This window comes from Pinus tabuliformis, chromosome 2_2 (assembly GCF_031772625.1).
Source record: "Pinus tabuliformis cultivar Carrire ecotype Pingquan chromosome 2_2, CPIR1, whole genome shotgun sequence".
In the NCBI taxonomy this organism is placed as follows: Eukaryota; Viridiplantae; Streptophyta; class Pinopsida; order Pinales; family Pinaceae; genus Pinus; species Pinus tabuliformis.
In genome coordinates this window covers 1,244,547,456-1,244,559,785 of record NC_142300.1, presented here as the reverse complement: position 1 = coordinate 1,244,559,785, position 12,330 = coordinate 1,244,547,456, and the positions used below count along the sequence as shown (strand labels likewise).

Sequence of the window (12,330 nt, the reverse complement as noted above, 5' to 3'; positions counted from 1 at the left end):
GATCCAAGTAAAGCCTTATTGTTTTGTATCTGTTGTGTGAGGCTCAAATTGAGCTCACGTTGTAAAACTCTGTTTTGAAAACATAATAGAGAGGTCACCACTGAATGTTGAACCAGGAGATGTAGCCCAAGAGTGTTGGGTGAACTCCTTATTAAACTTGTTGTGTTTATGTGTGTTGTCTATTATGATTCTTTTACTGCTTCAGTGTCCATGTATTTCACAATCTTATCGATCCATTGCACAAAGTAACATAGGCATATCCATGCACATGAGTCTGTAATACCTTAATAATTGTCTTAGATCTCATTACCAGATCATGCATTGTTGTAAGGCCTAAGACTATCATCAAAATGACATATTCCTTTATCATTTTGATAGGAGATCACAATGTACTAAACTTCCTACCAATCACAAAATAACATCAATTTTGAACAAGATTTCAAAGGAGGTATCAGGGCTGCAAAATAAAATATAAATAAATCCAAGCTCTAATAAAGTACAATTATGATGTTGACACTTGTCAAATGAAGTTACAAGATTAAAAGTTGGGGTTCTAAAGGTTAATGCAGCATTATCTAATCCAACGACACCTTAGGAAATTCACATAGCAAATGACAAGTATCATTCACATAATGTTACACATGTCGATCACAAGGCAGCTCTTTTTACCAAGCTTGGTCATCCTAGTGTGGAGTTTTGGTATTAAATGTCTTGGTTTCATATCCAAGTGGAGATGGGATCATGGAGAATCTTAGTGGGAAGCACAAGCAAGTTTGTCATTTCATCCTCCTCTTGTGGCCAAACACTGGAACCAACCATCTCCTTCAAACCAAGGCTTTGTTTCCTAGTTCATGAATTCATTTACTCTCACTTTATTTGTTGTTTGCAGTTTTGATTTCATGTAGGTTCTATTTGTATGTTTTTACGTGTGATCTTGGCTCTTTTTGGGGTTAGGTGTTTCCTTTATAGAACATTGTGATTCTAAGTGAATATTTGACCCCTAATTCTCTACATTTTGCCAAGTAAGTCCAGCGTTGTAGTTTTCAGCCTTATCTCCCTATAAATATTTTCATTTATCTTAATTTCATACATTTGGAACTATGGACAATCGAGAGAAGCAAAAACTAAGAGCATTTTATGATCTCATGAAGAAACAATACAAGGAAATAGGTTGTCTATTTGCTCTATCATAGTCCAAGTACATGACAACGAACAAGTAATTACTTGGATTTCCTTTATTACGACAATGTTGCCCAATTAAAGCAACAGGTTTTCAATCTCAAAGCGAAATGTACCATGTTGAGAGACCTAATAGCTCAATTAAGTAAGAAGGCTAACTCAAGGATTTCGAATTAAATGGCATAAGTGAACTCTGAACAAGGAGAAAACAAAGAGGAGACAATTCAACATTTTTTTTGAAGTTGTGGAGATAAGTGAACATGAACCAAGATCACCTAATCAAGGACTAGAAGAAGCCACCCACTGCAACTTTTTCTACATAATCATTTATCTTTTTAAATTTTATATATATATATATATATATATATATATATCTTAGGAAGTTTTTATAGAATCTACAATAATAGTAGCTACTACAAAAGTTTTGCCAACAAATATAATTAAGATATGTATTGTGGTTTAGATCTATTCCATGTGTATAATTTTGGAAGACCTCAGATGGATTTATTATGATTGTTTACTCTTTTTATAATTAAAATTCCCTATGTTTCGATGTAAAAAAACCAAAAAGAAAAGTCAAAATTTTGAATTTATCAGGTGCCATCAAGTTGCCTCTCTGCTTCTAATAGGTTGGTATCCTATTGAATACTTATCTAATGCAAAGGTGCTAGCAAGGCTAGTCAAAAAGAGAGAAAATTCACCAAGCAAAGAAAATATGTTCTCTTTCTTTTTATGATGTTTAATGTTTTGAAATGATTTTAGATTTCTATTTTGGCATGGAGCTTTACTGAGAGACAACATGATGCCACAACATCGATTATTTTTCTTCTTCATTTTTTAAATTTCCTTAACTACAATTCAATTTCGTAGAATAAGAAATTTGAACTTACTTGGAATAACCTTCAAAATGGTATGACCAACTTTGCATATGATTGAAAGATAAAATTATCAAATGCACAACCCTTTAAACCCTAATAAACTTTTCTTAATCCCCACATTTGCTCATAATGCATGCATGATGAGGCTTTCTACTTCAAGCATTATAGGAAATTGCACTTGCTAGCTTTTGCACTTTCTTAGGGATTTTTGATACTCTACCCTCCATTAACAACTTAACATCAATTGAAGTGAATGACCCTTTCAATACATCAAGTACATGATTCACCACTTATACTTATCAACAAATTGAAAAATCAATATCTACTTATTAATTTGAAAAATTGTTTACCCCAATCAACCAAAGGATACTCTCTTCCATGAGCAATATGTGGGAAGAGGGTTATTTGTTCCGTTGATCTTAAAGACCTTGCAAATGAGTTTTTGTATCTTTCTTAAACACCACTAACAACATTGTCAAGCTTGAGGGCAAATTTTCCCACTTTGAACAACTTAAGGTATCAAACAGTGTACCAGCACTAAGGCTTTGCCTCAAAATTGGATAGTGTTGATCTTTCGCTTGCAATATATTTACACTAGAACTAATGTTCCCTTTGTTCTGCCCTCTTCACGGTACCTACCTAAAGTGGTACACTAAGGCTTTGCCTCAAAATTGGATAGTGTTGATCTTTCACTTGCAATATATTTACACTAGAACTAATGTTCCCTTTGTTCTGCCCCCTTTACGGTACCTACCTAAAGTTTTCATCATTGAACGTGAAGCATTTGCCAATAAAATAAATTTGACTTTATTGCTTTCCAATTAATAATATATATCATAATTAAATTGATTTTTTTATAATTTTAATTTTTCTTTATTTTTGAATTTTCTATACATTTGATAAAAAAATAATATAAATATTCATTGTGCACATAAAACAAATCCCTATAAATTTAACAAGAACATTAAATTATTCTAAACAACCATATCCACATTTCTTTATCCCACATTCTTAAAACTTGTGCAACATAATTATAAGAGATACATAAACACTCACTCTTAAACCTGCACTTACAACCCACAAATAATAGTGAATCATATTAGCCCTGTCACAAGCACTAACAATTAATACATAACAAGGCACCAATTTAAATGAAACGATACAATCCATACATAACAAGACAACAATTTAAATGAAACAATAATACATCAAATGTTCAAGTTAGAAAATGCAAGGCAATGACAAAGATATAAAAATGTATATCCTAACAATTAAAAAAATAAAAATAAAAAGAGTTGAAAGAAAAATTCCTAACAATTAAAAAAAATAAAAATAAAAAGAGTTGAAAGAAAAATTGTGCCCACTATAAAATCAAAAATACTATCTAAAGAGTGCCCAAGATCAATCGAAATTGAAAAAACTATATAAAGAGTGTCCACCATCAAAATTAAAAAACTATCCAAAGAGTGCCCACCACCTAACAATTAAAAAAATAAAAATAAAAAAAGCTGAAAGAAATTTGTGCGCACTATAAAATCAAAAAAACTATCTAAAGAGTGCCCACCATCAAAATTGAAAAAACAATCTAAAAAGTGTCCACCATCCAAAATTGGAAAAACTATCCAAAGAGTGCCCACCATCAAAATGGGAAAAACAATCTAAAAAGTGTCCACCATCAAAATTGAAAAGACTATCCAAGAGTGCCCACCATCAAAATTGAAAAAACATGTGAAGAATGTCGCCACAAGGAAAAGACAAGCTAGAAAGTACATGTCTTGGAAATTGAGAATTGAAAAAACTATCCAAAGAGTGCCCACTCCATTGAAAATTTTAAGCTGTCAACTAAAACAAATCACATTTATTCCTTTATGACTCCTGTTCAAGAATTTACATGCACTCATTTGAATTTTCAACCTGAAATAATATGAAAACAGCTAAATTTTCAGCCTAAGAAATCTTAAATAATCAATATCTCCATTGTATTCAAATGCAGAACAAGTGTACATCTAAAACCCAGGTGATTTCTGTGTCTTATTCCACTAGCAGTAGACTCGACAATTGAAACCCCCGTATTCTTCCTTCCTTACTACTGGATTTGGAATCTGGAAATCAAAGTTTTGATCTGGCTGCTTTTTCATCAACGAATGTATTATCTTCAAAGGTGATCATGACCTTTCCAATAACGTTTCTTTGCATAATTGCCGCAAATGCAAGGTTTGCCTGCCATATACATGTAAAGGTATACCATCTCTCTTTTAATTCTTTCTTTGGAAAAAAATCAATACTATCTAATATTTCTCTAAAAATGTGTCTGAATAAAATGCTTCTTGTTACGAGTTACTACCACTGAAAAGAATGATGATATCCTATTCATGTAGTTTTCCAATCTTCTGGACTATCTGTTTCTCAGCTACCAAATTCAAAGACCATCCAAGTTAAGTTGTCAAGAGTAAATGTACAATGAACTCGCCGTTTCGCCGATTAAAATTTATGGAACAAACATGAAGGTAAATTATGTCTATCATACACATGATTTATTGACCATTGTGTGAATAAGGCCAACCCCTTCAAAGTAAAACTCATGATAGGAACCACTGGCCTGATCAGCAATTGATAGTAATAATCTATTTTTAAGGTCACAGTCAAGCCAAACACCAAATTGCTTTATGAGACCCCCTTGTTTGTGGGACAAGAGACCCACCTCCTTGCAGTGATTTGACTGCTAAAGTCTACGGAGGTGTGTACATACTCTTCCTCCCTCTGGTTTTGAACCTGTGCCCTCTTAGAAAGAAACACATGCTCTTAACCATTAAGCCCACTAAAGACCTCAGTTCACATTTCCAGCTACAGTCCACCTGGAATTCTGGACTCTACTGATAGTGGCAACCATTCTGCCAACCTAGACTCTACTGATAGTGGCAACCTTGTAGCTCGGTAGCTGGTTCTCCTGTATGGTGCAGCAGTTGTACAGAGGCTACATTGATTCCTGTGCAGTCAATACAAGAGTGCTGCAGATCAGTATGATGGCTCAGAACTAGTGTTCTTGGGAGCAGAGCTAGAACTAAGTAGGAGAGAGGGGGTGAGGGCACATGCATGCTGGACCTGTTCTTGTTTTAGACTGTTGATCCACTTCAGTTGATTTGGCTATTTCAGAAATTGTTTCTGCATGCATTATCTGATGTTAGAGTACAGTGTAGATAACCTAGGACTGCTAGGGCACTTGCATGAGGAGTCAAAAGCACAGATCCCAAGGACAATTGTGCATGCATTCCACAGTTATCACCCAATTGGGGATAACTGTCTCTGGTGCTCCTATCCATGCAGGAGCATGCATTGGCCGAGTAGATTAGGGTTAGGGTTTGACCTAGTCACCTTAGGTGCTTTATGCATGTGACTAGAAACATTGTATCTTCTCTGTCTCTTGTTCTTTAAAATATCCTATTAAGATCACATGAGAATAAGGGGATTGAATGGAGAAGTGTTGATGTTTGTAGCTCAGGCAGGTACTTCTACACAGGCCTAAGTGTCTAAACATGTGAAAGTCACCTAATAGACCCTCAACCTTCGCAATTGCTTTAGTGATTAAAGTAATTTCTTTTTATAAGATATAGTGAGTTAATCTAATGAAATGCAAATGTTATTTGCATTAGTGAATTAGATGAATCTCAACCTTTGATCTCAACTTCTCAAGTGATGTTGAGATCAAATCTCAACCATCAATCACTTTTGATATTAGCGTTGTGGATTCGATCAATAATTTAAACTCATAAAGGGAAGACTAGGCTAAGGGAGAAGAGTCAAAGACACACAACACATCTTGAGCACGAGACATAGTGAGAGTGAGATCATAGAGAGACTTGAGAAGGACTTCCACTCAAGTGTCCCAGGTTCAAGGAAGGTGCAAGGGGCAACAAAGGGAGATCCAAATCAGCCAGCAAGATCTGCGGAGGGCTAGATCAGCTAGAGCAGTTCCAAGTTCCTGTTATATGTATTTTCCTCAATGGGCAATTATCTCAGGAAGGGAGCCTTTGTTAGAATGTAGAACGGGATGATAATCCATAGTGTCCGTCTTATTGTAATTAATGTTTGAATCTAAATCAAGATTCATCTTCAAGATCATCTGCCAAGTGAAGAGCTGCTAAAGAGTAAAAATAAGCACACATGCTGAGCAGTGAGCACTGTGGCAGCACACCAAAAACAAATTAGTTAAGGGACAAAGAAGAGCAAAAAACCTAAGAGAAAACCTAGAATATCAAGGATAGAATAATAAAGTCCCAAGGTTTATCTAATAGGAAATTTTTAAGTTAATAAGGATAAATAATAAATAAATAAATAAAGAGTAATAATTATATTATATTCATTACAATATTATTACCTATAATTATTACTATTATTATTACATTATTATAATATTTATTTATCTTAGTATAATTATATTTAATTCTAATAAATTTTAATGTATTAAAGCATATATAATATGTGTTTATGTCGTTAATGACATTAATGTATAATCAAATATAATAAGATTTATTATGATTAAATATATTATCCTAAAAACACAAAGAACCTATGTGAGAAACATAATAATTAAAAATCTGTATAATACTACGATTCTGCCAAAGACAAGCACACCTAACCCTATTGGGTTATGAGCTAAACAAGTTCTTGAATCACCTCAATGGAATCTCAGAAGACAGAAAGTTTACCATGCAAACTGAAAATAATAAAAGAGTTCCATTCTTGGATGTGCTTCTTACCAAAAATGAAGATGGAACCTTGGGGTACCAAGCATACAAAAAGAAGACACACACAGACAGCAATCTGCATGCTGATTCTCACCACAATCCAGCACAAAAGATGGGGATCCTGAATACTCTTACAACTAGAGCCTTTAGAATATCTGACAAAGAACATTTGAAACAAGAGATAGAACACTTGACCAAAATCTTCTAGTGCATGGGCTACAAGAACAAGGACATTAACAGAACCATCAAGAAAGCCCAAAGAAGAAGACCACCCTCCTCTCGCAACTCGCAACCTTGCAAAGGGAAAGCATACATACCTTACATCCGTAGTGTCACTAATAGAATTGCCAAAGTCCTAAGAAGAAAAGACATTGTATCCTCTTGAAACTTGTTGCCCACCAAAAGTGGGCACCCCTAGGAGAACTTTTTTTTTCCTATTCATCTTCTTCCGGCCAGTAGCCAGCACAGTGTTGCAGGAAACGTCCTCCCCCCCCTAGATCAAAACCCCGATCCACGATCCATACGAATGCGTGGGGGAAGCGTCATACGAAGCGCAATTCGGAAAAACCGAAACGCGTTTCGGATTGATAAACATGCTTCCTGGAATTTTCGGAAGCGTGTGACCGAAACGCATTTTGGTTTTTCTGAAACGCACTTAGTACGGTGCTTCGGCCGTACGAAGCATACGAATCACGAGTTATTCCGTACAGCTTCCGCCGTTCCGCTGCGCGCATAAAAAATCGTCATTTTTTTTGTTATTTTTTAAAGGTTGGGGTGGGTCCACCTTGGGTTAGGGTGAGGAATGAAGGGATTTAATTCCCCATTCATCTCTCATTTTCTCACATTGAGTTTGTGAGAGCTTGGAGAAGAGAGGAGAGCTTAGAGGAGTGAAGGAGAGGAGCTAAGAGAAGGAGGAGGATCTTGGAGTAGGAGCTTGGAGGACTTCCATCTACAAGAGATAAAGAGGTAAGTGTAAACCCCAAACTCCCTTTTTTTTTGACATTTTTTTTGTATTTTTCTCCTCCCTCTCATACTCTTTCCCATTCTTTCTACTAGCTCATTTAATTGCAGGTTGTCCACCACCTATATCCATATTCCAAGATGGTGTTCTTTTGGCTTCTATGTATCATTCCACTTTTGGTTTTAATGATGGCAAGGGGGAGTAGGAATAGAAGGGAAGAAGCACAAGAGGATAGTAGTCCCAATATGAGTGACCCAATGTAGGATGACGAGGAAGGGTTTGAAGAGGAAGGGGATGAAGTTGAACCTGAAGGGGACACTGAAACACTAGAGGGTAAAGCTGCATTAACACCCTTGTGGAACTATGTTACCAAACTTGAAGGGGGAAAGGGTGGTGGAAGCTACAAATTTTTGTGCCCTCATGGTTGTCGTGGAGGAAAACCATTTAGTGGTTCATATACTTGTGTGAGAAGGCATCTTTGTGGGGTGATGGACAGTGATGAAAAAAAGGGTGTTGTGGGGATACAAATTTGCCCAAACATTTCAGCGTAACAAAGAAGAAAATACATCCAAATAGAGGAGTTGCACAACAAAAAAGAAAGAAACAAAAAACTCATTATGAATCAGGTGCAACCTCTAGATTTGGTAGCCCATCTCATCATGGTACTTCTGGAAGCTCTGGAGGTAAAAGAACAATAGGGGATTTCCTTAATGTTGCTGGGAGGGATGATGTGGATGGAAAGATAGTCCGATTTCTTTGTGCTTGGGGTGTACCATTCAATGTGCTTCACTCTCCTTATTGGCATGAAATGGTAAAGGCCATCAATGATGGCCCCAAAAGGATATAAGTCCCCCAACTATGAAAAAGCTAGAACATTGTTATTAGAAATAGAAAAAGAAAAGGTTCAAACTTCAAAGAGCTTTGACACGTTTTACAAATTAGCGGGTAGATTGTGGGGTATCCATTGTATCAGATGGGTGGACAAATATTAGAAACCAACATTTGATAAATGTTCTTGGTGTTTCTGCTAGTGGTGCAGTATTTATTACATGTCATGACTCCTCCTCCATGTGTGCATCTTCCCAAAACATTGCAGATCTCCTATTGCAATCAATCAAAGATGTTGGTCCGAATAATGTAGTTCAAGTGATCACAGATAATGCAACAAATTGTAAGGCAGCAGGAAAAATTATTGAGCGTACTCGTCCACACATCTTTTGGTTTGGGTCCCTGGTTCACACATTGAACCTTTTGATGCATGATATTGTGAAGCATAAAGAATGTGGGTGGATTAATGAGCTTTGCAGGAGAGGGAAGCAACTCATTAAATTCATCACAGGGCATACAAGGGTAAACTACTTCTATGGCACTTACTCCAAGTTGCAGTTGCTTAAACTTGCAAAGACAAGATTTGCCAGTTATTACCTCACCTTTAGGTGGCTAGTGAAGGTGAGACAAGCTTTAACTAATATGGTGTGTGCTGAGACATGGGATGGAATTAACACTAATAGAGATGGTGCTAATGCAGCGAAGGACACTATTCTTGACATGAACTTTTGGTCACAGGGTAAATATGTTTTGCAATTCACCAAACCAATTTATTACATGATCAAGTTTGGAAATTGAGATTGACCAATAATTGGGGAGGTGTATGAGCAAATGGATAGCATGTTGGGGTAGATTAAAGACATTGTTGAGCCTAGAGATATCACCTTGTACAATTATATTCGTGCAGAGGTGGAAAACCGATGGGAAATGCTAAATGTTCCATTGCATGCATTAGCATATGTTTTGACACCTAAATATTATCATCCATCATGGCTTTCAACACCAGCACTTGGGGGGGAAGCATGAGAAAACCACACCAAGATCAAGAAGTTCACAAAAAATATATGATTGCATTGAGTAAATTAGTCCGTGATGAGGAGGAGGCTGCCATGGTACAGCTACAATTGAGCAACTATACGCTTAACACTAGTCCATTTGGGAGCATGCATGCAATTAGAGATCGAGAGACTTTTTCTTCTCTTGAGTGGCGGAACATGCATGGAGGGGCTACTCCACTTCTACAAAATTTGGCATTGCGGGTGCTATCACAAGTGGTAAACACGTCTTATGCAAAGAGGTGTTGGGGCTCTTATTCTTTCATCCACAGTGTTAAAAGGAACAAGTTGAGTTTAGACCGGGCAGAGAGCTTGGTTTATGTTCATTACAACTTGCGATTGTTGTCCCATTACTGTGATGATGCAAAGACTAATAAAGACCTTAAGATTTGGGACAGGAATCCAGAGGAGCCCAATTTGGAGGATGGAGTGTTGCAATTAGAGCAATTAGAGGATGCTCTTATCCAGGTATGTCCATTGTGGTATGAATTTTGCTTATAAAGCATTTCTCTAATTCATGTTTTTAATTTTTTTTGTTAACTAGTGGTTTTTTTTGTATGAATTTTTTGAGCGATTCCAGGATGATGATGATCGAGTTGAGATGCCACCCCCATCTGGTCCCTTGGTTCCTAGGTTCCATGGTTCAACACCAACAGTAGGGGATTCGTTTTCATCAGTTTCAGTGCCACAACTTCCACAGGCACCATCTTCTTCATTGCCACCACGTGGAGGCCCGCCGCCACATTCTCTTCGTGGTGGAAGGAGGAGATATTAGAAGATATATTCACAATTTACTACTTTTTTCATAGATTAATCATTAGACTTGTAGGCTTGTGAATTTGAACCTTTTTGTCTTGGCGATGACCAAGTGACCTATTTTGTAAACATTATTATTTGAATTTTAAACATGACAAATGTTGACAGTTGCTCACTTGCCAGATAAATCATAATGTGCTCCATGTTTTATGTTTTATAATATGCTTAAATGTTTTATGTTTTATAATATGCTTAAAAATTTGATGTATGTTTGTAATTGCTAGAATATAGATGGTTGATGCTCGAATAATTAATCATTGATGTACATACTAGTAACTACAATGGAATCATGGATGCCATATCTATCTTGATTTATGCAAAAATATGCATGTTTTCATGTCTTCTACAACTAATTTGGTATTTGGGATGTCTATTTTGAATATAAATGCAAAAAATATAAATATACATATATATATATAGTAGACACTTTGCTTCCTAGATTTTTGGAAAATGGCACTTCCGCAGACGCTTCCCTTCCTAGATTTTTGGGAAATGATGCTTCTGCGTCCCCACTTCCAAAAAACGTCCCCGTTTCGTCCCCGCTTTGTGCAACATTGAGCCAGCAGCCCCTAAGAGCCACCTTATAGCTAATGTGATGTGCCACTTTATCTCCGCTCCCTACATCAGTTGTATGTTCCCTCGCCCATCTATTTAGAGCATATGTTAGAAGGTGGGCAATCTGTCCCAAAAAAATATGTTTTTCATTGTGCAATTGGGTACTTATCCTTGTTCTTCATTTGGGAATTTTGGGCATGGACTATGTTACACGAAACTTCTAGGAACCCAACATTTCAGTTCGTACCCGTACCCGAAACTCCAAAACTCGGCTGAAACTCAACCAAAACTTGACCATCGTGTAATCATCTATGAGAGTTAATGAAGACTTGGTTTTCCTTCTAAATTGTCATCTATGGGTCGTATTCCTTTTTTTCTTGCAAGATAATGTGTTATTCGCTTATATATATATATATATATATATATATAGATATGACATTTAGGTTAACGTTTCGGTCGACATTTCCATTTTTGGGAGATGACATTTCTAAACGTACCCATTTCAGAAACTTTGAAACGTTTCGATGCTTCGTGCAACTTAGGCCATGGATTATTAAGTGACTTGGAAGAAGGAAAGGCTTTGACCATGGTTTTGTTCTCTCACCTTAAATGGGGGGGTTAATCCTCAATCATAGTCCTGTGGGATCTCCCCTATTGGCCTATGAATTTAGGAATGACACTACTTGGGAAACCCCGATTTTGGTAGCGTGGTCTCGTTTTCCCGTTCCACATTTTTCACTCCCCTCTGCACATTACAAGCCCTATTTCATCATTTTCCTACTTCGGGTTCACATGACCACTGGGTCCACAAGGCACTAGCACTCCCCATCCCCTGGTCCACATATCTGGGTCGACTCTGGAAACATTGCTCGAGAGGTTGATGCAGTTAAAGAAAGTTAAAAGCATATCATGGCCGCAAGCAAGAAACAAAAGAAAAATAAAATCATAAAATGCAAAAGATGGTCAAGATATTTAATAATAGCACAAGGGCAAAAGCCAAACATGAGCTCTACCCCTTATCATTATGGCCATCACCCTGGTTCCTAGGGCCCATGAGTGCCCCTCACATCATCAAAGGAACCCAAGCATGTCCCAACCGCTGGTGGGCAATGAATTGCCCCACCTTAAGGGGGTAATAAATGTTTTACATCATTCACAGCATGCTCTCATTTCCTGCAGCTTCGAGCAGTAATACAAAGAAAAAGCAAGAAAAAACAAGAGGCAAATAAGGGGTGGAAAAACAAAGGCTGGGGTAATTCATGTAACCACGAATGCTCCCTCCTCACATTTGTATACCCAATATGTGGACTTCC

At 36.8% G+C, this 12,330-nt stretch overlaps 1 protein-coding gene across 2 annotated transcripts in view; it reads right to left on the bottom strand.

Annotated features, from left to right (window-relative positions):
- Nucleotides 1-3,900: 3,900 nt before the first annotated feature.
- Nucleotides 3,901-12,330, bottom strand: part of LOC149198005 (uncharacterized) — a 120,125-nt gene continuing 111,695 nt past the window's right edge. For both annotated transcript variants that reach the window (XM_089406053.1, XM_089406052.1), the window contains exon 6: nt 3,901-4,277. In XM_089406053.1, coding sequence (XP_089262179.1) covers nt 4,167-4,277 — 111 coding nt within the window. In that variant the 3' untranslated portion in view covers nt 3,901-4,166. The remainder of the gene's footprint in view (nt 4,278-12,330) is intronic.